The 27,926-nt window shown below is 53.4% G+C and overlaps 1 protein-coding gene across 1 annotated transcript in view; it reads left to right on the forward strand.

Annotated features, from left to right (window-relative positions):
• Positions 1–27,926, forward strand: part of Myo15b (myosin XVB) — a 43,359-nt gene that overhangs the window by 14,597 nt on the left and 836 nt on the right. The window contains 47 exon segments of the mRNA XM_051159290.1: positions 554–679; positions 2,971–3,048; positions 3,238–3,353; positions 3,438–3,483; positions 3,604–3,728; positions 6,244–6,361; positions 6,615–6,778; positions 11,886–11,979; positions 12,396–12,428; positions 13,158–13,215; positions 13,281–13,459; positions 14,671–14,766; positions 14,864–15,099; positions 15,183–15,361; positions 15,582–15,654; positions 16,388–16,549; positions 16,724–16,824; positions 16,900–16,979; positions 17,083–17,164; positions 17,402–17,500; positions 17,684–17,787; positions 17,892–18,083; positions 18,248–18,329; positions 18,485–18,577; positions 18,654–18,948; positions 19,035–19,122; positions 19,220–19,448; positions 19,962–20,074; positions 20,439–20,498; positions 21,054–21,129; positions 21,225–21,343; positions 21,462–21,580; positions 21,670–21,811; positions 21,940–22,051; positions 22,137–22,297; positions 22,840–22,982; positions 23,203–23,266; positions 23,355–23,427; positions 23,749–23,825; positions 26,160–26,230; positions 26,314–26,429; positions 26,529–26,623; positions 26,746–26,823; positions 26,904–27,000; positions 27,103–27,248; positions 27,391–27,506; positions 27,791–27,924. Coding sequence (XP_051015247.1) covers positions 554–679; positions 2,971–3,048; positions 3,238–3,353; positions 3,438–3,483; positions 3,604–3,728; positions 6,244–6,361; positions 6,615–6,778; positions 11,886–11,979; positions 12,396–12,428; positions 13,158–13,215; positions 13,281–13,459; positions 14,671–14,766; positions 14,864–15,099; positions 15,183–15,361; positions 15,582–15,654; positions 16,388–16,549; positions 16,724–16,824; positions 16,900–16,979; positions 17,083–17,164; positions 17,402–17,500; positions 17,684–17,787; positions 17,892–18,083; positions 18,248–18,329; positions 18,485–18,577; positions 18,654–18,948; positions 19,035–19,122; positions 19,220–19,448; positions 19,962–20,074; positions 20,439–20,498; positions 21,054–21,129; positions 21,225–21,343; positions 21,462–21,580; positions 21,670–21,811; positions 21,940–22,051; positions 22,137–22,297; positions 22,840–22,982; positions 23,203–23,266; positions 23,355–23,427; positions 23,749–23,825; positions 26,160–26,230; positions 26,314–26,429; positions 26,529–26,623; positions 26,746–26,823; positions 26,904–27,000; positions 27,103–27,248; positions 27,391–27,506; positions 27,791–27,924 — 5,440 coding nt within the window.

The following is a 27,926-nucleotide window of genomic DNA, read 5'->3' on the forward strand; positions in this document are numbered from 1 at the left end:
TTGAGGCCTAAGTCACTTTTTTTAAAAATTTGTTTTATGTGTATGGGTGTTTTGATTTTGTGTTTGTCTGAGCACCATGTGTGTACCTGGTCCTGAAGAGATCAGAAAAGGACATCGGAATCCCCGGGACTGCAGTTACAACTGCAAGCCACCATCCATGAAAAGGCTAGGAATTGAACCTGGATCCTCTGACAGAGAAACCAGTGCTTTTACCCACTGAGCCATCTTGCCAGCCCTTAGGGTATATGAAGTAACTTGTAATGACTTGTTGTCACATCTGGGGGGGTGGAGGTGGCTCCTGAACCTGAGGTGACGCTGACTTTCTCAAATACTACCTGGTTGTTCAAAATATAAAGTCATGAGGAACGGAGTACCCTTTATAGGGGCTCAGCTGCAGAGTAAACGGACTCTCCCTGTCCGAGGAAGAAATCTGGGGAGACAAATCTACCTTTGTTTAGGGTGTGTGGTGATGGGGTCTTCATGAGGGAGCAAGGTCCAGGTAGGAAACGGCAAGCATGGACATAGCTTGAGCAAAGTGTGGCTCTTTCCTCAGGCCACGGACCACACTTTCCTGCAGAAGTGCCACTATCACCACGGTGATCACCCGAACTACTCCAAGCCTCAGCTGCCCCTGCCCGTCTTCACGGTGCGGCACTATGCGGGGACTGTCACCTACCAGGTATCTGCTCTCTGGCACAAACTCCAGGGTGAATCACTAAGGCTGTGTCATCTTAGTGTCTGCCCCTCCCAAGCTGAGTCACCTACCAGGTGACAATGTCAGGGAGATTCCCCATCCAAAACATGGCAGTGCATCTCCACCTGAGCCTCAGGCCACACCCAGTTCTGACTGTTGTGTATACAATGTTCTGCCTGCATGTATGCCTGTCCACCAGAAGAGGGCACCAGATCTCACTATAGATGGTGGTGAGCCACCTTGTGGTTGCTGAGAATTGAACTCAGGACCTTTGGAAGAGCAGCCAGTGCTCTTAACTGCTGAGCCATCTCTGCAGGCCCAAGTTGTCGTCGTCGTCTTCTTCTCCTCCTCCTCCTCCTCCTCTTCCTCCTCCTTCTATTTTGATGTTTTATAATTGGTTTTGGTTTTTTGTTTGTTTTATTTTGGTTTTTGTAGACAGGGTTTCTCTGTGTAGTCTTGACTATCCTGGACTTGCTTTGTAGACCAGGCTGGCCTCAAAGTCACAGTGATCTACCTGCCTCTGCCTCCCGAGTGCTGGGATTAAAGGCGTGCACCGTCACCCGCAGTTGATCTAGTTTATACAGCATAGGCACTGTTCACAGTGGCCTGGACCCTCCCACATCAACCATTAAGCAAGAAAACGTCCTACAAACTTGCCTACAGGCCAATCCTGTGGGGGCATTTTCTCAATTGAGGTTCCCTCTCCTAAGGTGACTCTAGCTTTCATCAAGTCAGCAAGAACAACAGCAACAGCTAGCCAGCGCCTGCCTTGTGAATCTGGAAGCCTCCTGCTGGTCTTATCAAGGTTCTGGATTCCTGTAGGAGGGAGAGGAACTGATGCTTTTGTACTGTCTGTTTTGGTTTTTGAGACAGGATCTGACAGCTCTGGCTGTCCTGGAACGTTCTATGTAAGCCAGGCTGGCATGGAGCTCACAGAAATCCTCCTGCCTCTGCCTTCCAAAGTACTAGAATTAAAGGAGTGCACCACAACTTTTGGCCCTTAGTTTGTTTTTTGAGACAGGGTCTCATATTGCCTTATCTGGTCTTTAACTTTTTTTTTTTTCTTTCTTTCTTTTATTTTTTTGGGGGGAGGGGTTCAAGACAGGGTTTCTTTGTGTAGCTCTGGCTGTCCTGGAACTCATTCTGTAGGCCAAGTTGGCCTCAAACTCAGAGATCTACCTGCCTCTGCCTCCCAAGTGGCTTCTAACCTTTTTTTGTAGCCAGGGTTGACCTTAAATTTCTGATCCTTTTGCCTCCAGTTCTGAAGTGCTGAGATCACAAGTGTGCAAAACCCATGCCCAGTTTAGGCTGCCCTGGGACTCAGAACCTGAGGCGTGGTTACGTTAGGCACGGCTTCTCCAGCTGAACTACAGCCCTGTCTCTGAGACTGCTTTTTGTTTGTTTGTGGTTTTTTTTTTTTTTTTTTTTTTTTTTTTTTTTTTTGGTTTTTCGAGACAGGGTCTCTCTGTGTTAGCCTTGGCTGTCCTGGACTCACTTTGTAGACCAGGCTGGCCTCGAACTCACAGCGATCCGCCCGCCTCTGCCTCCCGAGTGCTGGGATTAAAGGTGTGCGCCACCACGCCCGGCTTTGTTTGTGGTTTTTTTTTTGTTTCTGAAGACAGGGTTTCTCTGTGTAGCCTTGGCTTTCCTGGACTCCCTTTGTAGACCAGGCTGGCTCCAAACTCACAGAGATCCACCTGCATCTGCTGCCCTGAGTGCTGAGATTACAGGCCTGTACCACTGCACCGGGCTAAGACTGGGTTTTGGTTAAAAACAAGAAGACTTTTGGCCAGATGGTAGTGGCTCACACCTTTAATCCCAGCACTGGGGAGGCAGAGGCAGGCGGATCTCTAAGTTCGAGACCAGCCTGGTCTACAGAGGAAATTCTGGGACAGCCAGGGCTACGTAGAGAAAATTTGTCTCAAAAACAAAGACAGCTATTCTGAGTTTTTTGGGTTTTGTTTGTTTGTTTGTTTGTTTGTCTTTGTTTTTTTTCTATTCTGAGTTTTATGTGGAGAAGAAACACACAAGAAGAACCCAGAGAATCCTGAAGAGGCAGGGGGTGAGGGAGGCCTTTCTTTGCAGGTAGAAAACTGTTCTACAGCGCATGCCATGGAAGAGGCCAGCTTTGCTAAAACATAGACCCGTCAGCAGGATGGACTAGAAAGGCCAGGCGCCGTCAGGGCTATGCACAACTGAGAAGGCCTGCCTGTTTCTGAGGCTTGGCACACACCCGGCTTCTCACAGGCCTGTTTCACCCATCTCCTCTCTTGCAGGTGCACCAGTTCATAAACAGAAACAGGGAGCACCTGGGCTCTGCCATGGTGGAGATGCTGGGGCAGAGCCAGCTGCAGGTGATCTGGCATCCCTTTCAGGTGCCCACGTAGCTTTTCCCCTATCGTCGCCTTGAGGGGCTATTCCTTGACACCTCAGACGGAGGAATGAGCATGCAGGGGTCTAGTGTTGAGGGCTGCCTGCCCTGGCTCCCCGGGGACTGTGTGTGATGGGTGGACAGGCCCAGGATGGACTCCCTCATCCCACAGCTCATGAGCAGCCTGTTCCAGGAAGCGGAGTCCCAGGCTGGGACTGAGCAAAGCCAGCCCACCCTGGCCTCTCGATTCCAGCGGTCCCTGGGGGAGCTGCTGGCTCGGCTAGGCAGGTGAGAACTGGGTCCTTCCACTTGACCCCAGCGAGTTGGAGGGAGAGGTGTCTGGTCTGTGACTGCCCCGCTTCCACTCAGCAGGAGCCATGTCTATGTGATCTACTGTCTCAACCCCACTCCCGGAAAGGTGAGCTCCCTTTCCTCAGCCTCACCCCTGCCCTACTCAGCCCCTCTCCTCCTCTGAGACCCTTTCCCCTCAGCCCTGTTCCCCTGACTCCAACTCTCCTTGGTTGTGTCTGGCTCCCAGCTCCCAGGCCTCTTTGATGCGGGACATGTGGCAGAGCAGCTGCACCAGGCTGACATCCTGGAGGTCATAGGCACCCGAAGTACCCACTTCCCTGTGCGAGTGCCCTTCCGAGTCTTCCTGGCAAGGTGGGGTTTCATGGTGAGGTAGCTGAGGGCCCAGAACCTGGGGACAATCCCAGGTAGGTAGTCCTGGCCAAGAAGGGACCATGTACCTGACTTCCAACATCCTTCCCTTCCCTCCCATTCCTTTTCTTTTTTCTTTCTTTCTTTCTCTCTCGCTCTTTTTTTTTTTTTTTGTTATTGTTGTTGTTTTCCTAGACTGGGTCTCTCTGTGTAGCCTTGGCTGTCTTGGACTCACTTTGTAAACCAGGCTAGCCTCGAACTCTAGCCTGCGATCTGCCTGCCTCTGCCGCCCTGTGTACTGGGATTGCAGGTGTGTGCCACAGTGCCCGGCTCCCTTCCTCATTCCTCGCCCCGCCCCCCACACCTGTGCACGCACTTACACACTCACATGCTCACACACTCACTCTCCTTTCAATATTTAACCTCATCTCAGTGCTAACGGCCTACTGGAGATGACTGGGACCTTACCGTGCAGCTAGGTGGGCACAGCAGGGATCACTGACTGATCTGACTGAGCCAGTGAAATGATCACTAGGGGATGGCAGGTGCAGCGGTGGGGAGCAGGCTGGCTGTCATACAGCGAGGGTAGGGAGAGTGTGGCAGCTTCTGAGGGACAATCCCAGGTAGGTAGTCCTGGCCAAGAAGGGACCATGTACCTGACTTCCAACACCCTTCCCTTCCCTCCCATTCCTTTTCTTTTTTCTGTAGGAAAGTTGGTGACTGACTGTGTTGTCTATTTGGCTTGGACCCACCTCTCAGCCACCCTCTGAGGTGTCACCTCAGGGCTCTAGCCACCCTCTGCCTGTGACTGTCTTGGCATCGGGACAGACTAGGACTGGCTGGTTGGGGTGGAGCCTCAAGCAGGCAGTAGATGAGTCATGTGTGCATTGAGAATGACAGGTGACGTGGGTGAGAAGGCTCTGTCCTTGCCCTGGGACACTTGCCAAGTCAGCAAGTGTCAACTCTCCCAGGAAGCTCTGAGCTCTGCTAAGGAGATCACAGAGCACTGGCCTCCCAGCACTGGCCGGGTCTGCTGATGACTCTGCCCTGTCCTCCACCACCACGTGTTGAGCCCCACTGTGTTGGTGTGTGTCAGGTGTGCGTCAGGTACCCCGGAGAGACAGAAGCCACAGGGCCACACCCTGCTATTCCTCCAGCCTAGCTGGGCCTCACGGTCCCGTCTCTTCTGTTTAACAACCTGCTCTTCTCTTGAGCAGAGGTCTCCACTGCCCTGTTCTCTGGCCAGAGAGAGACACATGACATGACAGAATTACCTAGAAAGAGTTGATTTTGTTAGATTTTGTGTGTGTGTGTGTGTGTGTGTGTGTGTAAGAGAGAAAGAGAGAGTTATAAGTGCATGGGGTGCATGCAGGTGCTTACACAAGCCAGAACAAGGAGTCAGGTCCCCTGGAACTGGAGTTAGAGGCGATTGTAAGCTGGCTGTCATGGGTTCTAGCACCCAAACCTCTGCAAGGTACTCTGCAAGGGCAGCAAGTGTTCCCAACCACTGGGCCGTCTCTTGGGCTCTGGAAGATAGTCGGGGGCGGGGGGTTTTTTTTGGCTTTGTTTTGTTTTGTTTTTTGAGACAGGGTTTCTCTGTGTAGCCTTGGCTGTCTTGGACTCGATTTGTAGACCAGGCTGACCTCAAACTCACAGCGATCCTCCTGCCTCTGCCTCCCAAGTGTTGGGATTAAAGGAGTGCACCACCATGCCTGAATCGTTTTAAATTTTTTAAAAAAGATTTATTTATCATATATGAATGCTTTATCTGCAGAAATGGGCATCAGATAACATTACAGATGGTCGTGAGCCACCATGTGGTTGCTGGGAATTGAACTCAGGACCTCTGAAAGAGCAGGTGGGGCTCTTAACCACTTACCCATCTCTCTAGCCCCAATAGTCATTTTGTTGTTTGTTTTTCGAGACAGGGTTTCTCTGTGTAGCCCTGGCTGTTCTGGAACTTCCCTCTGTAGACCAGGCTGGCCTCCAACTCTCAGAGACTCGCCTGCCTCTGCTTGTATTAAAGGTGTGTGCACCGCCACTACCCAGCTAGAAGATGGTTTTAATGAGAAACTGTCCAGATCGCAATGGCCTGTGGGGATGTCTGCAGAAGATTGTCTGGGTTGTTAATTGACGTAGGCAGACCTAGTCCATAGTAGCAGTGTCTTTCCCTAGGCAGGGCATCCTGTATTGCGTAAGAGGAGAGACAGGCTGCCTGAGAAAGAGCTTCCATTGCTGCTCTCTGCTCTTGACTGTGGGATGATGTGACTAGACACTTCGCGTTCCTGCCTTGATTCCCTGCACCAGTGACCGTAACCAGAACCGTAAGCCAGATAAACACTCTTTCCTGAGTTTCTTTCTGTCAGGTGCTCTATCACAGCAACAGAAACTAGGACGCCGGGTTTCCTGAGTTGTCGACTGATCCAGAGACTGAGTAATTATCAATGGGTTCAGCTGTCAATCAAATGTCTAAAAGGTCCTTGCTCTTCCGACCTCATCTCTGTGCCTTTGGAGACAGGTTCCGGGCCCTGGGGTCAGGGAGACAGCAAGCTGTCCCTGACCAGGAGAGGTGTGGTGCCATCCTTGGCCAAGTGCTGGGGGCAGAGTCACCCCTCTATCATCTTGGAACCACCCAGGTGGGTGTATGTGTGAGTACAGGGGGAGCTGGCATGCATGGGCTGACACTCATACGCTATGCATTGGGTAGCCATTCTCAGTGGTGGGCAGATGGAGTGGGGCTGGCTAGCACGCTACCCCGGGGCCCCTAGAATACATTGCGTGACGTGGGAAGGCTGTGGGCAGAGGAGAAGAACAGGTGTGCCCCTGTCTGCTTCCCCCATCCTCGAACCTGACTCCACCCCCAAGCCCACAGCATGCCTCTGCCTATAGGTCCTGATGCAGGAACAAGGCTGGCAGCAGCTGGAACAGCTGTGGGCTCAGCGGCGTTCACAGGCCCTGCTCACTCTACACCGTGGCCTCCGAGCCTGTATCACTCGCCAACGCCTCCGTTTCCTGCCCCGGATGCAGGCTCGTGTGCGTGGACTGCAGGCCAGGTGAGCTGGGCGTATGTGTGTAGGGGTGAGACTGTGGAGCAACTCCTCAAGGTGGTGGGCAGAACTGGAATGATATGGGGTCCTGGGGACAAGTTGGCCTGTCCCAGAGACATCCCTTTGATCCTGGACTCTGACAGCAACCCAGGTAGCCTGCTTGAATACCTTCCCAGAGTAGGAGGCTCACTGCTGTTGGGACCACTGGAATCTGATGGCTCCACTGTTTTTCAAGCCTTCTAGCCTTGACTCTTTTCTAGTCTGTTCTCCACTGTGCTTTGTTTCCTTGAGACAACCTTGGTGTGGAGCCCAGGATGTATTCAAACTCATTATCCTCCTGCCTCAGCCTTCTGGATCTGGGAGTCCATTCACCTACCACCTGGCATTCTATTTCATTGTTTTGGTTTTTCGAGACAGGGTTTCTCTGTGTAGCCTTGGCTGTCTCAAACTCCCTTTGTAGACCAGGCTGGCCTGGAACTCACAGAGATCCACTTGCCTCTGTCTCCCGAGTGCTGAGATTATAGCCGTGTGCCACCATGCCTGGCTTCTGGCATTCTATTTTATTTACCCAGCAGCTGCTCTGTCTGTCCTGGCCAGATGCTGGAGACTTGGGGACAAAAGTAGCAGAGATGAGGCCTTTTGGGCTAGCTGCAGGGGAGGGGCCTCGTTCACAACTTAAAGCTGCCATTGACCCAAGGCTGACTTGAGGGCAGAGAATAAAATGAAGACAGTGTCATGGCAAGGAGGAACACCATCACAGGCAACCACTGCTCCCTCTTTTTGGTTTTTGGGTTGCTGTTGTTGTTTTGTTTTGCTTTTTGGTTTTTTGAGACAGCGTTTCTCTGTGGAGCCCTGCCTGTCCTGGACTCACTTTGTAGACCAGGCTGGCCTCGAACTCACAGAGATCTGCCTGCCTCTGCCTCCTGAGGCTGGGATTAAAGGCGTGCGCCACCACACCCAGCTTTGTTGTTGTTATTTTTGAGCCTGGGATTTCTCTGTGTAGCTCTGGCTGTCCTGGAACTAATACTCTCTCTCTCTCTCTCTCTCTCTCTCTCAAGATTTATTTATTTATTATGTGTATAGTGCTCTATCTGCATGTACATCTGCAGGCTAGAAGAGGGCATTAGATCACTATAGACGGTTGTGAGCCACCATGTGGTTGCTGGGAATTGAACTCAGGACCTCTGGAAGAGCAGCCAGTGCTCTTAACCACTGAGCCATCTCTTGAGCCCCCTGGAATTCTCTTTGTGGGCCAGGCTGATCTTGAACTTACAGAGATCCGCCTGCCTCTGCCTCGTGAGTGCTGGGATCGAAGGCGTGCGACACCACACCCAGCACCTTGAGCCACATAAACTGAGGCACAGTGCCCATGACGCATCAACTCCCTACCTTCCCATACCACCTGTGTCTAGTGACTCCCAGTGTTCTCTGCAGATTTGCCTGTTGGAGTGTTTCCTGTAAGCCGTCTTGTGTTCCAGCTCCCTTTATCCCTGGCCTAAGTTACTTAACTTTTAATGCTTTCAGAGTTTGTGCCATGGCGTGGTTCAGAACTTCATCTCTCTGTGGCTGAATAACAGCTGGTTGTGGATGGATGTTGGGGTTGCTCCCATTCCTTGTGACCACGGCTGTTAGAAGTATCTGTTCAGTGGGGCGTGGTGGCGCACGCCTTTAATCCCAGCACTCGGGAGGCAGAGGATCACTCTGAGTTCTAGTATGAGGCCAGCCTGGTGTACATAGTGAGTCCAGGACAGCCAAGGCTACACAGAGAAACCCTGCCTCAAAACACCAAAAAAAAAAAAAAAAAAAAAAAAAAAAAATGTCTGTTCTGCTTTCTGTTGTTAAGTGTTGGGTCTGCACCTGGAGAGGATTGCCAGGTCATGCTGTTATTCTGTGTTCAGCTCTTTGAGGAAATGGTCTCACACCTCCTTGCTAATACTTATTTCTGGTTTTGTGGTTTGGGTTTTTTTTTCCTAGTATTTTTTAAAAGATGTATTTATTTGTTATTATGTATACAGTGCTTTGCTTACATTATACCTTCAGGCCAGAAGAGGGCACCATGTCTCATTATAGATGGCTGTGAGCCACCATGTGGGTTGCTGGGAATTGAACTCAGGACCTTTGGAAGAGCAGACAGTGCTCTTAACCTTTGAGCCATCTCTCCAACCCTTTTTTCTGGTTTTTTAAGACAGAGTTTTTCTCTTGTAGTCCTGGCTGTATTGGATTCACTTTGTAGACCAGGCTGGCCTCAAACTCACAGAGATCTGCCTGCCTCTGCCTCCTGAGTGCTGGGATAAAAGGCGTGAGCCACCATGCCCAGCTTGTGGTTTTTTGTTGTTGTTGTTGTGTTTTTTGTTTTTTTTTTTTCCTGAGACAGTTTTACTATGTAACCTCCCCTGGCTTGAAACTCATTGTGTAGGCCAGGCTGGCTTTAAACTCCCAGATCTGCCCACCTCTGCCCATGAGTGCTGGGATTAACGATGTGTGTCCAGGCCTGGTCCATGTTGCTTGTGACCTGTTTCTCTAATGACCAGCAATGCTGAGCATATTGGCGTGTGCTTCCCACCCATTTATGGAAATGCCTGTTCTAGTCCACTGCCTACTGTTTTGTTTCATTGGCATTTTGGGGGGAAAATGTATTTTATGTGCTATGGGTGTTTTTCCTGCATGGGAACCCCACCATGAGAGTTCTGGGAACCCAGGTCCTCTGAAAGAGCAGCAAGTGTTCTCCAGGCTCTTGTTTGGTTGGTATTCAGACAGGGTCTTGCTGTCTAGCCCGTGCTGGCCAAGGACTCACGGTGATGCTGTCTCAGCCTCCTGAGCACTGGGATTATGAGCATCTACCACACCTGGCTCTTTAACTGTTTATTTTTATGTGTGTGAGTGTTGCCTGCATGTGTGTGTATGAACTGTGTGCGTGCCTGTGCCCACAGAGTTTGCCTGCATGTGTGTGTATGAACTGTGTGTGTGCTTATGCCTGCATGTGTGTGTATGAATGGTGTGTGTGCCCTGGCTTCCCTGGTAGTAGAGTTATGGATAGCTGTGAGTTATCATGTGGTGCTGGGAACTGAACCCCCATCTCTGTACTTTCTGGATATTGGGCCACCACTAATATGTGACTCGATGGTTTCCTTTCCTTTTCTTTTCTTTTCTTTTTGTTTTTTGAGACAGGGTTTCTCTGTGTAGCCTTGGCTGTCCTGGACTCACTTGGTAGACCAGCCTGGCCTCGAACTCACAGAGATCCACCTGCCTCTGCCTCCCGAGTGCTGGGATTAAAGGCGTGGGCCACCACTGCCCACCTTCTTCCTCTTCCTCCTCTTATTTATTTATTTATTATGTATACAATGCTCTGCATGCAGGCCTGCAGGCCAGAAGAGGACACCAGCTCTCATTATAGATGGTTGTGAGCCACCATGTGGTTGCTGGGAATTGAACTCAGGACCTCTGGTAAACTAGACAGTGTTCTTAACTACTGAGCCATCTCTCCAGCCCTTCTTCTTCTTCTTCTTCTTCTTTTTTTTTTTTTTTTTTTTTGTTTTTCGAGACAGGGTTTCTCTGTGTAGCCTTGGCCATCATGGACTCGCTTTGTAGACCAGGCTGGCCTCCAACTCACAGCGATCCGCCTGCCTCTGCCTCCCGAGTGCTGGGATTAAAGGCGTGCGCCACCACGCCCGGCTTCTTTTTTTTTTTAAAAGAGTTTACTTATATGTAAATTTGCATTTTTCCCCTGCATGTATGTCTGTGTGAAGGTGTCAGATCCCCTGAAGCTGGAGTTACAGACAATTGTGAGCTGCCATGTGGGTGCTGGGAATTGAACCCGGGTCCTCTGAAAGAACAACCGGTGCTCTTAACTGCCGAGCCACCTCTCCAGCGCCGACTTGATGGCTTTCTGTTCTGTCTTACCTTCTCTGCGCCTTCTGATGCATGGAAGCTGTGGATTGATTGCTGGGTTGTTTGATCAATAGATTGAATTTTTGTGCTGGGATCAAACCTAGGCTCTTGAACACACTAGGAGTGTACTCTGCAAGTGAGCTGTGTGCCACTTGTGAATGGTCTGTGTGTGCACAAGTTCATGTGTGTGTGCATATGTGAATGTGGAAATGTGCTTGCTGGTGTGGGTACCCATGTGTGCACATGCATGTGGACATCAGAGATGAACACTGAGTCTCTTCACCAGTCACTTGTCCTCAACCTTCTGTATGTATGTATGTATGCATGTGTGTGTGTGTGTATATGTGGGTGTATGTATGTATGTATGTATGTATGTATGTATGTATGTATGTATTTGAGACAGGGTCTAGCTATGTAGCCCTGGCTGTCCATAAACTCAATTTGTAGACCAACTTAGCCTTGAATTCACAGAGATCCACCTGCCTCTACCCCCACACTTGGCTTCTTCTTTTCTTTTTTTGTGAGCCTGAACCTAGAGCTTGCTGATTCAGCTAGCCTGGACAGCCAGTGACCTCCAAGCATATGTCTGTCTGTACCTCCTTAGCCCTGGGGTTGTTGACACGAGCTGCCTAATCTGGCTTTCACGAGTGTGGATGCTGAGGCCTGGAATTCAGCGTCTCATGTCTGTGCAGCAAGCATTTTGCCAACTAAGTCATCTTCCTGACCCCTAGACTTCTTTTTATTTATTTATTCTATATGTATGAGTGCTTTGTGTGTATGTCTGTGTACCTCTTGTGTGCCTGGTGCCCTTGAAGGCCAGAAGAAGGAGTATGCAAATATCTTTGATTCCCAGCTTTGAGAAGACCAGGCTCCTCAAAGAAAGGGTCCTAAGGAGGATAAATACTTAAATATAAACCTAGGGGTCTGGAGATATGGCTCAGTGGTTTAGAGCATTTGATGCTCTTACAGAGGACCAGAGTCCAGTTCCTAGCACCTATGTCAGGTGACGCAGCTGCCTATAGCTCCAACTCCAGAGGACTGAGAACAAAACATTTCGTGGCTTACCAGAGCGTTCTGTTGCTTCTGTTAAACCCTGGGGGAGAGGGGATTCACCAATCCAGAGTCCATGTCTACATTAAGGTGTAGGTTTAGGGGGAGGACTCAGCGAAGAAGCCTGCGTTTCAGAGGCCCCACCCACCTCCTCATTACTCCTCATTACTCCCAGGAAGCGATACCTCAGGCGGAGGTCAGCTCTGGGACAGCTGAACACAATCCTCCTAGTGGCTAGGCCACTGCTCCAGAGACGACTGAGGCTACAGGTAAGAGGGTCGGGGGAGGGGGCGGTCTTCTGGCTTGTGGGGAGCTCAGGATAGAAGCCAGGATAGACCTTGGCTGGCCAAGTGGGCAGACTCCTGACAGCCTGAACTTGCCAGGACTGAAACATCAGTGCCCACTGCTCACTGGCTGCCTCCATTTCCTGTTCTGGCTGTGGCAGGCTGGGCCATCCCCTCTGCTTCTCCAGGCCTAGCTCCCTCTTCTAAATCTCAGTTCCTTCTACTCCCGCCCCCCACCCTCAGGGCCCCCTTCAGCTCTCCCTCTTGCCTGATGACTCCAATTTGAGGGCCATAAAGCTGATCAAAGGTCAAGGCCCACACTCTGCCCCCCTCCCTGCCTCCTCCCCAGCTGGACTTTGTCCCCCTGGGACCATTCATTTCCCTTCTTCCTGGTGCCCTAGCAGACCGGCAGTGGCACCCACAGCTTGGAGAAGGTGAGGCCAGACAGTTATACCCCCCCTTGGGTCTATGACATCCCTTTGCTATCTTCACAGTCCCCTGGGGAGGAGGCGGGGTGGGAGGTGGTGATGACACCGGAGCTGCCGAGTGGGAGATGGGCTGCTTGTGGTGTAGGGGCACCAAGTTTTGCTGCCTTTCTCCCTCAGCGTTCCTGTGGCCCACACATCAGGGAGGCCTGGGGAAAACAGTCAAGCATGGTGAGTGGTCTGGAAGCAGGGGCCCTGTGAACCCCTAGCCTGGCATAGTATGGGGGAGGGTATGATCTGTAGGGTGCCATCAGCGGTCCTGACCCTCCCCTGTGTGCCTCCTGAGTAAAAGGCTGGGGTTTTCTTGGTTTTCCTCAGTGGCTCTGAGACCTAATTCCCAGGATGTGCTCTTTGTTTTTTCTTTTTCTTTCTTTCTTTCTTTTTTTTTTTAAATTTTTATTTAATTTTAATTTATGTGCATTGGTGTGAGGGTGTCAAATCTTGGAGTTACAGACAGTTGTGAACTGCCCTGTGGGTGCTGGGAATTGAACCTGGGACCTTTGGAAGAGCAGAGAGTGTTCTTAACCACTGAGCCAACTCTCCAGCCCCCCAGGATATGTTCTTGTTCTTTAGGGACATTCATTATTCTGGAGATTTGGGGTGTGTGTGTGGGGGGGGGGGTGCACCCAGTCCTTCCCAGGTGTTCTTTACTTCCTGATAGTTGATTCTCTTCACCAGGACCTGGGGCGCTTGGAGATCCCGGCCCAGCTGGCTGCTCTGCTGGAGTCCGCCGAAGGTGAGTCATCTTAGGCAGGGCCTGAGTGCTTACCCTGTCCATGGTGGTTGGCAGCTGATGGGGGAAAGAGGGAATCTTGAGTGTCCTAGGCTGCTACTCTTGCTCTTTCCCAGGCCACCAGGCCAGCCTGGCTGGGAACATCACAGAGTCCCTGCCACCCGAGGTTCCTGCTCGGCCCAGCCTGACCCTCCCGCCAGACATTGACCAGTTTCCCTTCTCCGGCTTTGTTGCCACCAGCTTCCAGGTGAGGCCCCTCAGTGCTTCCTGCGTTCAGAAGCCCCAGGGGAACTAACACCTGCCAGGTGGGCGGGCACAGGCCTCCACCTTCACCTCACCCTCCCCTGTGGGAAAACAGCTGCCCAGAAGTCTCTGCCACACAGGCTTATTTCAGCCACACCTTCACTGCCCCTGTGGCATTGCCCTTCCTCAAAAAATGTTTAACATCAAGGGAAACGTCCCAGGCCAGAGGATTAAATATAAAAGCAGGAGTCACAACTACATGTACAAGAATACCCCTGTGTTAGTTACAAATTTATTTAATTTTAATTAAAGTAATTAATTTACTTTTTTTTTTTTTTTTTTTTTTTATTGAGACAGGGTTTTTCTGTGTAGCCCTGTTGTCCTGGAATTCACTATGTAGACCAGGCTGGCCTCAAACTCAGAGATCTGCCTGCCTCTGCCTCCTGAGTGCTGGGATTAAAGGTGTGTGGCACCATGTCTAGCCCTATTTTAAGAAAAAATGTAAAAGTAGGGTCTTACTTTGATAGTCTTGGCTGGCCTGGAATTCCTCACAGAGGTCACAAGCCTTGTCTGTCTCCCAAGGGCTGAGGCTGGTGTCAACTTCCTAAAGAAAGAACAATTAAAGGGTGAGCAGATTTTCACTGGGTAAGGATGCTTCCTGAGGACGTGAGTTCAAATCTCTAACACCCATGTAAAGAAGTTAGGCATAGCCAGGTGGTGATGGCGGACACCTTTAATCTCAGCACTTGGGAGGCAGAGGCAGGTGGATTGCTGGTAGGTCGAGGCCAGCCTGGTTTACAAAGTGAGTCCAGGACAGTCAAGGACACACAGAGAAACCCTGTCTCGAAAAACCAAAAAAAAGAAAAGAAAAGAAAAAAGAAGAAGTTAGGCATGGTCGTGTATCTGAAACCCCAGTATTAGGGGTCAGATGCAGATGGAGCCCTGGAAGTTGCTGGCCAGCCAGTCTACGCAAAAGGGGCAAACGTTGCAGTTCAGTGACAGACCCTCTCTCAAGGCAAACAAGGAAGATGCCTGGTGGCTTCCTTTGGCACACACCTGCACTTGCACGTCCATGCAACACACACACACACACACACACACACACTCACGCCCTTCCTCCTCTCAGGGTATGTGCTCCTGGGGGGCTCCTTGAGCAGTGGCTTCTTTGGTCAGCTCAGAGGACAAACAACACTGTGCCGTCTTTGTTCTCTCCAGAAGCCACTTCTGCCGAGACCAGGGCAGCTCCTGGACGAGCCCCTGACCAGGCTGGATGGTGCGAGCCCCCAGCAGGCTCTGGAGATCAACAGGGTGGTGAGTGACCCGTCTAGGAGGGACAGGGTAGCCTCTGTAAGGACTGGGAGGGTGCAGGGGAGCCCTGTGCTTTCTGCCCTGGCTTCTGTGTCCACAGATGCTGCGGCTCCTCGGGGAAGGGTCCCTGCAGCCCTGGCAGGAGCAGGCCATGGGCACGTTCTTGGTGCGGCAGGCACAGCAGCAGCCGGGACTTCGAGATGAGCTCTTCAGCCAGTTGGTGGCCCAGCTGTGGCACAACCCAGACGAGCAGCAGACTCAGCGTGGCTGGGCCCTAATGGCAGTCCTCCTCAGCGCCTTCCCTCCTACTCCTGCCCTGCAGAAGCCATTGCTCAAGTAGGAAGCCTAGTGGGTAGTGCCCTGTGAGTGGGTTCCGCATACCCCACCAAGCCTGCAGCAGCTCCATGTCATCCCCACAGATTTGTATCTGACCAGGCCCCCTGGGGCATGGCAGCATTGTGCCAGCACAAGCTGTTGAGTGCTCTGGAGCAGACACCCCTGGCTCCCATGGCCTCAAGGGCTCACCCGCCCACGCAGCTTGAATGGAAGGCTGGATTGCGGAGAGGTCGCATGACCCTGGACGTGTTCACATTCAACGGTGAGGCCTGCCTCCCTCAGCCAGCGAAGCTAGGCCTGCCTCCCTCAGCCAGCGAAGCTAGGCCTGCCTTGGCTCCCTGGTCTCCTCCTGCCTCAGCCATCCCACTGACCTGCCCTGTGACCCTCATGTCTCCCTGCCTGTCTGGTGTGGGGACAGTAGCCAGTTACTATCAGGATGGGGTCCTGTGTCCCTCACTGTTCCTCTAACCCGCCCTCCCCAGAGGAAAGCTACTCTGCAGAAGTGGACTCCTGGACCACAGGAGAGCAGTTTGCAGGGTGGATCCTACAGAGCAGGTAGGGGAGTCCGGATGGGACAGTGCGGCTGGTGTTGGTCACTGGCTGTTGTCCCCACTCTCATTCTGCACCCCCCCCCCAGCCTACTCTCACTGCATGAACCCCAGAGCCCAGGGATGGATGCCATTCCTCAGGGAATAGAAAGGGGAGGTTTTAGGGTAACCGGGCAGGCTATCAGTTCCAGAGAGAGCGCAGAGATCGTAATGAAGGCCGTGTGAAAAAGGAAAAGAAAAAAAGAGAGAGAGAGAGAGAGAGAGAGAGAGAGAGAGCGGGGGTGGGGGGGGGGGGGGGGGGGGGGGAGTGGAGGCAAGGGAAGGCAGAGGCAGGCAGATCGCTGTGAGTTTGAGGCCAACCTGGTCTACAAAGCAAGTCTATGGCAGTCAAGGCTACACAGAGAGACCCTATCTCGAAAAACCAGAAAAAAAATGAGAGAGAGAAAGAGAGAGAGAATGAGGGCCGTGTGACAGCATAAGGCCCAGATCCTAACTCTATAGGCAAGCCAATGAGCCTTAGAGCCTGGAGAGATAGCCAGAGGGCGTTGAGGTACAAATAGGGGTGCAGTCTGAGACTTGTGAGTGAGTCTGGGCTCCTGGCTCGGACCTAGGGTGGGGACATCATTAGGTAGGGTTCCCTCCCTCAGACACTCGCCCTCAGAGTGCCCTTGTTCCTGAGAGATTGCCATCTGCATATCCCTCTTCCTGATCGCGATCTTCACTTCTCTTGTCCCACCCAGAGGCCTGGAGGCGCCCCCTCGTGGCTGGTCTGTCTCATTGCATTCTGGCGACGCTTGGCAGGACTTAGCTGGCTGTGACTTCGTGTTGGACCTGATAGGCCAGACAGAGGACTTGGGCGACCCAGCTGGTCCCCATAACTACCCCATCACTCCTTTTGGTTTGTATGTACCCCACCCACCTGCCCTTTCTCCCCGGGGTGGTAGCCACCACAGCCACTCTGCCATCACATGGTGCATGGATGTTGAAGGCTGAGTCCTCTCACATAACAGCCTCTGCTCCCCTTAGAGGTCACTCTCACAGCAGTTCCCTTAACTAGGCGCACTGTTTCCCCACAGAGCTGAGACTATCCCTCCAGCCCCTGGTGTCCGGGCTCCTTCCCTGCCCCCAGGCCTCCCTCCTGGTCCAGCTCCAGTCCTGCCCAGCAGCTACCTTCCAGGTAAGTGAGAGTGATGGAGTGATGGGAATAGGCCTCTCACCCCAGTAGATGCAGCAACTTACTCTTGCCCAACAGGTGAGGCCACCAGGAAGCCGGGAAACCTGGATGGTTTCTTGGACCACCTCTTTGAGCCAGTCCTCTCCCCAAACTTCAGCGTGAGTGGGCCTACCCTGGTCTACCCTTTGCTTTGGGCCTGGCACCTGGCATCTGGCCACTCCTGTTTCTCCCAGATCTGACACTGAACACTTGTCCCTTCAGGATCTGGAACAAGGCTGGGCGCTGAGCAGCCGCATGAAGGGAGGGGGCTCTATTGGGCCCACCCAGCCAGGCTACCCCATGGGTGAGTAGAGATGGTGTCTTTCTGGGGTGTCCCAGCATAGGCAAGGGTGCTCTGATTCTTTGCAGGCAGCTGAGATGGGAGTTCTGACCGGTACCCCAGTGGCCAGTGTTTTTCTCTTTGCCTGGGGTGGGCCAGGCATGGTGGTGCATGCCTTTAATCCTAGCACCGTTTGCCTGGGCCTAGAGAGAGAAGGAAGTTTGTGGGACCAAACAGACCTGAGAGACCCTATTCCCTTAGTGTACCCAGGTATGGTGCAGGCACCCAGCTACCAGCCAGCTTTGATGCCCGCACCTATGCCCATGATGCCAGCAATGGGCACAGTCCCAACCATGCCAGGTGAGGCTGGATTGGGGGCACCAGGAGAGAAGCCGTCAGGACCAAAGGTGGGGGTGGAGAGTGGGGGGCTGGGGGGGTGAAGGGGTAGGGGAATGGGAGGGCCCTGCTGAGAGTCCAGAGGGCACCTGGGATGGAGAGGTTCAAATCTGGTGCTTACCTGCTCTGGGTATCTGTTCTTCATAGCCATGATGGTCCCACCCCAGCCACAGCCTCTGCTGCCCAGTTTGGACTCGAGGCAGCTGGCGGTACAGCAACAAACCTTCATCAACCAGCAGGCGATGATCCTGGTGAGAACTGTGGCCAGACTGGAGGTGTGGCTGCCTGGGTAGGGCGGGCCTGGAAGGAGGGGCCAGCCGAGGCTCTCACTGGCCTTGCCACTTCTTTTCCTAAGGCCCAGCAGATGACCGCCCAAGCCATGAGCCTGTCCCTGGAGCAGCAGAACCTGAGACGCCAGCACCCAGCTCAGGCCTCTGAGGCTGCCTCCCAGGCTCCACCTTCAGCCATTGCTCCCAAGCCCAAGAAGCCCCCTGCCCGCCAAGAAAAGCCAGAGACTGACCTAGAACCTTTGAATGTTGGCTTTAGAGTAAGGAGCCAAGGCTAGGCAGGGCTCTGGGTCTGGTCTGGTGTGTGGTGAGCGGCAGACTGGGAGGGTGGGCAGATGGGTCTGAGAAGCCATCAGAAGGGGATGTTGTGGGGACAGGGACATGGCTGGCTGGGGGCTGCTCTTCATTTTCTTCCTTCTGCCAGGAGGACACTCCAGAAGAGGCTGAAGGCAGGCCTCGGCGCCCCAAGAGCTTCCAACAGAAACGAGACTATTTTCAGAAGATGGGTGAGGGTACTCAGGGTGGCAGCCATGTGGAAATGTAATCTCCTTGTTGGGGAGGGAAGGCTGCATTCTCCTCCCATGCCAGTGTGCCTGTCCAGGAGCTTGGGTAAGCACTCTGGACAAACACAGGTGACCGAGGCCATTTGTGACATTTACAGGGCAAGAGCCCATTAAGGTGAGGATGGTGAAGCCTCCAGCCAAGGTTCAGCTTCCCCAGGAGGAACCAGAGGAGGATGAGGAGGAAACGGCAGGTAGGTGTGGTGGGCTGTGGCTCTTGTGGTTCCTGTGGTAGGTACAGTGCTCAATTGTCTTTATTCTTTCTGGCAGAGTTGTCGTCTCCTCCTCCCCCAGTTGTGAGGAAGCCATTAAAACAAAGTAGGACCAAAGCTGGAAAGGAGGATGAGGTGGACCCAGCAGAGGAGGAAGTGCCGACCCAGGGCAGGGTACCCACAGTGCACAGCCCCAACTCCACACCTCAGCGCCCGCCACCCAGCAAGGAGCCCACAGTACACAGCCCCAACTCCACACCTCAGCGCCCACAACCCAGCAGGGAAATCCGCAATATCATCCGAATGTATCAGAGCCGCCCGGGGCCTGTGCCTGTGCCTGTACAACCCACCAGGTGGGGGTCTGGGGGCCCGTGGTCAGAACTGTTTCTCTCCTCTGGGATTGTCCTGTGCACTATTAACTTTCTCTTTCTTCCACAAGGCCCGTTAAAACCTTTCAGAAGAAAAATGACCCTAAGGATGAGGCGTTGGCTAAATTAGGAATCAACGGTGCCCATTCGCCCCCATCGGTGAGCCTCTGACCACATCCTCTCTCCAGGGCATGGGTTGACCTTCTTAGGAGTCCTGGACTTTCAGGGTGAACTTGGCTTGTGTCTTCTCCTGCAGACAGTGTCACCTAACGTGGTGAAGAGCTCTCCACCAGTTGTGGCCCCTCGACCCAAGGCTCGGCCACGACTTGAGCCCTCCGTATCCATCCAGGAAAAGCAGGGACCCCTTCGGGACTTGTTTGGCCCACGTAGCCCAAATCCACCCACAGCTCCGGCACCCCCACCCCCACCAGCCCTCCCATTGCCTCTGCCTGAGGAACCAAAGACCCTTTCAGTGGAGTCTCGTGGTGAGGAATCCATTTCTAGTGTTGAACCTCTTTGGGTTGGTGGCGGCACTCATGACAGCCTCTTGGGACCCATGGCAAAAGTCACCCCCAAGTGGCTGAGGCCAGCTGTTTGGGCTTCTGGACTTTGGAGGCTTGGAGCCCTGGATTCCTCATTCCTATCCAGGGTAGGGCTGAGGCACCTTGAAGCCTGTCTGCCACTAAGGGACTGACCTTTACAGGGTGTTGTTCTTGATGTACACATGACAGGTGTGTGTGTGTGTGTGAGGGGTGTTTGTTTGTTTGTTTGTTTGTTTGTTTGTGGGGAGGGGGTAAGGAATTAGTGGCTTTAGCTAATATGGTCCGGGACACTAGAAAAAACTCAGGGCCAGAAATGAAGGCAGGAGATAGTGTCTGGAGTGACAGTTGAAGGTGGTTGGAGGAGGCTGAGAAAACCAGGCGAGTACCAGGGTCTCTGGCACCTCAGTCCCAGCTCTGTCAGTCCTCTCTTAAGGCTCTTCACTCTCCCTCTGCCAGCACTGACAAACCCGATGGAGGACAAGGGCATCTCCACGAAGCTCCTCGTGCCCTCTGGTAGCGTGTGCTTCTCCTACGCCAATGCACCCTGGAAGTTGTTCTTACGCAAGGAGGTAGGCATGGGAGGGGGTGGGACCTCAGCCTTTTGTGGCTGGCAGGGCAGGGGTAGGCTGTGTGGGATCCTAGCCCCACACTGCCCCTTCCACATGAACCACTTTTTCAAGGCTGGCTTTCCAGGCTGGGCCTGGGAGGGCAGAGGTGGGCATGGGAGGATAGCCTGGCATGATTTCTGCTTTTATTTTTTTCTTTTTTCGAGACAGGGTTTCTCTGTGTAGCCTTGGCTGTCCTAGACTCGCTTTGTAGACCAGGCTGGTCTTGAACTCACAGCGACCCGTCTGCCTCTGCCTCCCGAGTGCTGGGACTAAAGGTGTGCGCCACCACGCCCGGCTCATCTCTGCTCTTTCTTCCCTGCTTTAGGTGTTCTACCCGCGGGAGAACTTTAGCCACCCCTACTGCCTCAGCCTTCTCTGCCAGCAGGTGAGGGCCTGGCTGCCCACCAGCCTGCCACACCCACAGACATTCTGTGTCCCAGGGACCCTTGCTGACACCTGGGCCTCGGCAACAGCCTGTGAGGAGCGTAGTAAAGGCTGGCACTCAGAAGTCACTGCCTGTATGCCTCACAGTGTCTGTACAAAATGGGGATGGTGATCAACTTAGTTTTACAAATGAGAGGACCAAACAGAGTGTTCGTGGCGCAGGCTGTTGCACATGCTAGGCGCTTTGTGAATGGTGGTTATTGCCTGGCCACTTTTGGCAGAGCAGTGTACCTCAGCTGATACACTATGCCAACAGCAACAGACCATGGTGCCAAAGGAGGGAGTGCCGTGGATGTAGATTGGGGAGGGGAGGAGAGAGGAGAGCTACAGGTTTCTTTATGGTCCTGAGCTTTGGGAGCCTTATGTGTTGTCCCCTGGCCAGCACTGCCGAGTATGCAGGCACCAGCCCTGGCCCCTCTGTGTTTACATAGCCACAGCTGCTCTGGGTGAGCTCAGGTCTCAGGACCTGGCGCTGACCACCTTGCTCTGCCTCCAGATCCTGCGGGACACCTTTGCAGAGTCCTGCATCCGGATCTCCCAGGATGAGCGGCACAAAATGAAAGACCTGCTGGGTAAGGGTCCCCGGAGCTGGGGTAGAGGGTTGGGCTTGTCCTTGAGGCAAAGTGTCATGGGAACAAGGACATCACAGACCCCTTCCTGCCCACAGGAGACTTGGAGGTGGGCCTGGACTCGCTTGATACCGCGGAAGACAGCATCAAAAAGCGCATCGTGGTTGCTGCTCGAGACAACTGGGCCAATTATTTCTCGCGCATCTTCCCAGTCTCGGTTAGCGATACTAGGGTTAGGGACTGTGACCCAGCTCAGCTCTAGAACTCTCTACTCGAGGGGCTCCGGGATCTGGGCAGTGCCAGGAGTGTGACTGACCCACGTGTCTTCCTGACAGGGTGAGAGCGGCAGTGATGTACAACTGTTAGGTGTGTCTCACCGGGGACTGAGACTGCTGAAGGTGACCCAAGGCCCTAGCTTCCACCTGACCCAGCTGAAGACACTTTGCTCCTACAGGTGAGCTGGTCCAGAGCTTGGTCGGGGGGGGGGGGGGGGATGGTGGTGGCAGAATTGGTCTGTTGCTCACACCCTGGCTCTATCCACAGCTATGCTGAGGTGCTCACTGTACAGTGCAGCGGCAGCGCCACCCTGGAGCTGTCACTGAAGACTGAGCAGCTGATATTGCACACAGCCTGGGCAAGAGCCATCAAGGCCATGGTGGAACAGTTCCTCAGTGAGCTCAAGAAGGCAAGTGTGGGCTTTCTTGCCCTATCTGGCTTCCCTGGGTCAAGGAGTTTAAGTCAAGGTCCCTGGTACTCCTGGGTTCTGGGCGGGAGCACAGGCAAGCAGGCAGCAGCTCACCCACCTGCCTGCAGGATTCTGGCTATGTCATCGCCCTGCGCAGCTACATCATGGATGATCACAGCCTCCTCAGTTTCCACCGTGGGGACCTCATTAAGCTGCTGCCGGTTGCTCCTCCAGAGCCAGGTATTCCCAGGGCTGGCAGAGGGAGGCTACCGAGGGGCAGAGGGGCGAGGTAGGTAAACCACCGTTGTTTGGGAATGCCTTCTAGGCTGGCATTTCGGCTCTGCTGGGGGCCGTTCCGGACTCTTTCCTGCTGACATGGTGCAGCCAGCTGCTGCCCCGGACCTCTCTTTTTCCCTGGGACAGAGAAACAGCTGGCAGCGCAAGAGTAAGCCACAGCAGCTCAAGGAGCCAGGGCCAGCTCAGGAGGTGAGGAAGACAGAAGAGGTAAAGTGATAGGGCTGGAGAGAGATGGCTCAGCGGTTAAGGGCACTGTCTGCTCTTCCAGAGGTCATGAGTTCAATTCCCAGCAACCAACCACATGGTGGTTCACAACCATCTACAATGAGATCTGGTGTCCTGCAGGTGTACATGCAAGCAGAACACTGTATACATAATAATAAATAAATGTTAAAAAAAAAAAGAGGTAAAGTGATGAAGGCCAAGCAGGGGTGCCTTGGGTGCTGCCCATTTCCCATGGCCTTGTGGACAGTGCTCAGTGTTTCTATCCTCCACCACCCCCTGACTTTCTTGCCATGTATCTCAAGCAAGACTGTAAGCCTCACCCTCTGACTGTGGTGCTTAGTTCAGCACCTCCATAGAGAAGGCTTAATAAATGTTGGCTTTCCTGGATTCTGGTGTCACTCCTCTTGGGGCTAGTGGGTATAGGGACCAGGGGGGTAAGAGTGGGAATAGGGCCTCTGGGCTAGATGTTGGGTACTGGGGTGGTACCAAATTTCCTGTGCTCCCAGCGCCCCACCCATCCCAGGAACCAAGAGCCTAGTGAAGACTCAGAGGCCACCTCCTTCACAGCCTACAGCTCTTTGTCTGCTGACTCCCACAACTACACCATGCAAGAATTTGCCCTGCGCTACTTCCGGAAGCCTCATACTTGGTGAGTGCTCTGAAGCAACCCCTGTGCTCAGCCTTCCCCAATACAAGCCCTCCACAGCCACCAGGCCTTCCCCAATACAAGCCCTCCACAGCCACCAGGCCTTCCCCAATACAAGCCCTCCACAGCCACCAGGCCGGTGCTCTTCCCATGGGCTTCATGGCCTGGGACAAGGGCAGGAGGACCAAGCAAGCAGGTCTGTCTCTTCCTCGGCCCTCTCCAGGCTGACCCAGATAGGTGGAGGCACCAAGGAAAAGGCTGTTATGGAGCTGATCCAGTACACTAAGGCAAGGGGCCAGGTGGGGGAGGAGTCTGCCTCTAGGACTCTAGGACTCCCATGGGCCTAGACTCACAGCTAAGGCTCTTTGGCCACAGGACCCCATCCAGGAATCCCTCATCAACTTCGGCAATGAGGACACGAACAGGAAGGCAGTGGCTGGCTTCAAGGGTGAGTGGCCCCATGTACACAGTACTTTGGACCTGGCTTCCTGTGTGTCTTTGAGCTCTCCCTGGATCTGCCCCTCTGCCAGCATAGGAAACATGTGTTTCCCACCTTCCACCCACTGTGGGCTGTGTGGCATCTGAGGGGCTGTTGGTGGGCTCAGCTGACCCCAGCATCCTTGGGAGTCTATTTCCTCAACAAAGTTAGACAAGGCTGTCCTTCCTGGTGTGCTGTTTTGGAGGGAAAGGCTTCAGGTGTCAGGAGGCCTTAGAGGGTGGCACTAGTCAGGCCAAGCCCTGTTTACCATGCTCCGCATCCTGCTTACAGCTCTGATGCAGTTTATGGGGGACCAGCCTAAGCCCCGAGGCAAAGATGAGCTGGCTCTGCTCTATGACATTCTGAAGGTAAGAACCCTGATGGCCGGGTGTGGTGGTGCACGCCTTTAATCCCAGCACTCAGGAGGCAGAGGTGGGCGGATCGCTGTGAGTTCGAGGCCAGCCTGGTCTACAAAGCGAGTCCAGGACAGCCAAGGCTAACACAGAGAGACCCTGTCTCAAAAACCCGCCCCCCCCAAAAAAAGGGTAAGAACCCTGTGCTTGCCAGGTGTGGTGGCGCACGCCTTTAATCCCAGCACTCAGGAGGCAGAGGCAGGCGGATGATGTGAGTTCGAGGCCAGCCTGATCTACAGAGTGAGTCCTGGACAGCCAGGGTTACACAGAGAGACCCTGTTTCAAAAACAAAAACAAACAAAAGAGCCCTGTGCTATGACCCTGAGCACCCTCCCTGCCCTCCTGCTGGGGCTTGAATGGGACTCTTCCCTGGTTTCTCAATTGTTCCAAAATAGTTTATCTTCAAAACAGCTCACAGCACTACATTTTGGGCTATTCTTCTATTATAAAAACTACAAATGCTTGTCTAAGAGCCAAGGAGCACACTAATTAGCGTGCTTAAAAATCAAAGTCCATATACAGCCAATATTCAACTAGTTTCTATAGGAACACAGATATTACTGTGGCTCCTAACCCTAAGCCTTCACATGGCTGCCATCTGTGCCAACTCCATACATTACATATGTACCCGAGTGTGTGTGCACACACTCTGCACTCTACCTGTGGAGGTAAGCGGGTGACTTGCCGGGGAGTGAGTCTCTCCTGTTATGTGGGTCTCGGGCATGGATTGGCAACCAGCATCTTTACCCACTAAGCCATCTTACCAGCTCTACAAATATGTTTCAAGAGGCATGAGGCTGAGTCCCTGCAGGTACAGGCTCACAGGAGAGGCAGAGGTGAAGTGGTGGCTGCTGCTGAGGTGGGGGCTTTGGGACAGAGCTCTGAAGGAGGAAGAACGAGCCAGGTGTGCATGGGGTCAGGCCCTTACATGGGCTTTGACTTTCCAGACAGACCCATGGCTTGCTGATGGGAATCACTGCTCAAATTTCACAGGGTCACTCTGGAGGATGCTTGATATTCTAGGGACTTTAGGACAAAAGGAAATGACTGTGCTCACCCCAGGCAAGGGAGGGTGCTGGCCTGGGCCCAGAGGCAGCAGCAAAGACCGGAGAGGTGTGGGGGGGGGGGGGACCGGGGTTGCTCTGGGTGTGAAGCCAGAGCCGAGGGCACCCTTAATGTCTGAGCTGGCAGAAGATCTGCTTTAGACATGGGTCTGAAGTCCTTGATTTTGAGGGTGGCCTGGGGTCCAAGAGACACTCTAGGTTGGAGGCAGAAACCAAACTAGGCCAGAGAGTTGTACAGAGGCCAAAAGCGAGCAACAGAGACCAGGAATCCACAAAGAACCAAGATTACAGCTCAGAGAAGCAGGTTAAAAGCCAGCTACTGAGCTGGACATGGTGGCGCACGCCTTTAATCCCAGCACTTGGGAGGCAGAGGTAGGCAGATCTCTCTGAGTTCAAGGCCAGCCTGGTCTACAAAGTCCAAGATGGCTAAGGCTACAAAAGAAACCCTGGCTCAACAAAACAAAAACAAAAAACAAAACCCAGCCAGGCGTGGTAGCACTCACCTTTAATTCTAGCACTTGGGAGGCAGAGGCAGGTGGATCTCTGTGAATTCAAGGCCAGCCTGGTCTACAAAGCCAGTCCAGAACAGCCAAGGCTACACAGAGCAACCCTGTCTCAAAAAAACTTAAAAAGAAAAAAAAAAAAAAAAAAAAGAAAAGAAAAAAAGGCAGCTATTATCTTTCACCACAGTGCTAGAAAGCAATTGTTTAGCACTACTAAATTTAATTCTACACTTGTTTATTCTGTGTGTGTGCTCCAACGCTGGAGGACAGCCTGTGGGAGTGTGTTCTCTCCTTCCACGATGGAATTACTGGGATAGGACCTGGTTAGCAATGTCCTCATACCACTGAGCCATTTTGCCAGCTCCCTGTCTAGCATTCTAAGATTTAATCATGTATTTATGTGTATGCACATGGACAGGTGATTGCAGAGGCTAGCAGGGGTTAGGTCCCCTGAAGCTGGACTTCTAGGTAGCTGTGATCTGCCTGACGTGGGTGTTGGGAACTGAACTCTAGCTTTCTACAGGGGCACCAAACCCTCCGCTCTGGCCCCACTGTCGAGCATTCTGAAGGCCCTGGGTTCCATCTCCAAGGCAGTATAAAAATAAGTGACTAAATGGGCCGGGCAAAGATTAGAGGTGACTGCCGGGATGTCACCGTCATTCAGGCCCTCAGCTCTACTGTCATGCCCCTGCCTTACCCACTCACACTTCCTGTCCCCACAGCCGTGCCAAGAGGACCTCAGGGATGAGATGTACTGCCAGGTCATCAAGCAAGTCACAGGGCACCCCCAGCCGTGAGTGGGGCCTATGGGGTAGGGGAGTCAGGTGGGAACAGCACTGTGGTCTGGCCAGCCTGAAGCCCAGCTCTGCCCTGCAGGAAGCACTGCGCTCTGGGCTGGACCGTCCTCAGCCTCTTCACAGGCTTCTTTGCACCGTCCACTACGCTGATGCCCTATGTGACCAAGTTCCTACAGGAATCCAGCCCTAGCCAAGGTGCCTGGGATGGGAAGAGGGATGCCCAGGGCTGAGAAGGCCCTGCCAGTTAAAGGCCTTAGACACACCTGTGACCTCCATCCCTCTGGCTTTCTGCAGAGCTGGCCCGGAGCAGCCAGGAGCACCTCCAGCGTACAGTTAAATATGGAGGGCGCCAGCAGCTGCCGCCACCTGGTGAAATGCATGCTTTTCTGGTACTAGGAGTGGACAGATGGGCCTTTCAGGACTCTCCTGTAATGGGGGGGGGGGTGGCAGTGCCAACAGGGGAACAGGGACCTCTGATTGCTGGAGACTAACCCTACAACTTACCCGACAGAAAGGGCAAGCGGTTCGGTTTCTTCTAATTCACCTGCCTGGGGGTGTGGACTACAGGACAAATATACAGACGTTCACGGTGAGAGGGGGCTCCCGAGGAGAGGCCAGGTGCCTGTGCTCTGGGACTCCTCCATCACCATGGCCTGTTCATGTGCTCAGGTGACAGGAGAAGTGCTGGAGGAGCTGTGTGGACAGATGGGCATCACAGACTCGCAGGAAGTACAGGAATTTGCCCTCTTCCTCATCAAAGGGGAAGGTGAGCGCTGGGAAAGGGCCGCCTTCCCCGTCCGGCCAGCGTCTGCTCCACAGGAGTTTAGATTCTGTACAGTGCTTATGCTGGCTCGGGTCCCCTGTACAGGTGAGCTAGTTCGGCCACTGTCATCCCATGAGTACATCAACAACGTGGTGACAGACCAGGACATGAGCCTGCACACACGGCGGCTTGGCTGGGAGACCCCGCTGCACTTTGATAACCCCACCTACATCGAAACCCACTATGGCCAGGTCAGCCTCCTGCCCAGAACCTCTGTGCAGGGCCACTAAGCGCCGGGAGTTCCTATCCAGGCAATGCTCTGTGGCAGCGGGAAGGGATAGTCTCTAAAAGCCACCCACTGCTAGGAGACTGTGACACCTTTCTTCCCTTCAGGTGCTACGGGACTACCTGCAAGGGAAGCTGATAGTCAGTGCCCAGGCAGAGGCTCAACTTGCCCGGCTGGCTGCCCTCCAACACCTCAACAGAGCCAGTTCAAGCCCTCCATCTGAGTGAGTGAACTCAACCCCTGCCGGCCCCTCCCCCAAACCTGAGGGCTCCTCCTACCACCTTCTGTCCTCCCTCAGGCCAAGGCCACTCCACTTAGCCTATCCTGGTCCCGAGGAGACTGGCCTAGAGTAGTAGATGCCTGTCATCTCTGCCTTTCCCAACCTGCCTCTGAGCAAGGCCCTGGGTCCGTATCAATAGTAAATGCCAGCTATTTGGTGCCACGTGCCCACCCTGCACCCGGTGGTCCACGGCCACAGGCCCTAATGACCCAGGCTGTGCATCCTAGGCAAGAGCTGCTGTCTTACATGCCCAAGCCACTGCAATGGCAGGTGAACACAGCCAACATGAAGAGCTTGGTGGGCCAGGAGCTGAGGCAGATGCAAGGATATAGCAAGCAGAAAGCACAGATTGGCTTTATTGGT

This window comes from Acomys russatus, chromosome 16 (assembly GCF_903995435.1).
Source record: "Acomys russatus chromosome 16, mAcoRus1.1, whole genome shotgun sequence".
In the NCBI taxonomy this organism is placed as follows: Eukaryota; Metazoa; Chordata; class Mammalia; order Rodentia; family Muridae; genus Acomys; species Acomys russatus.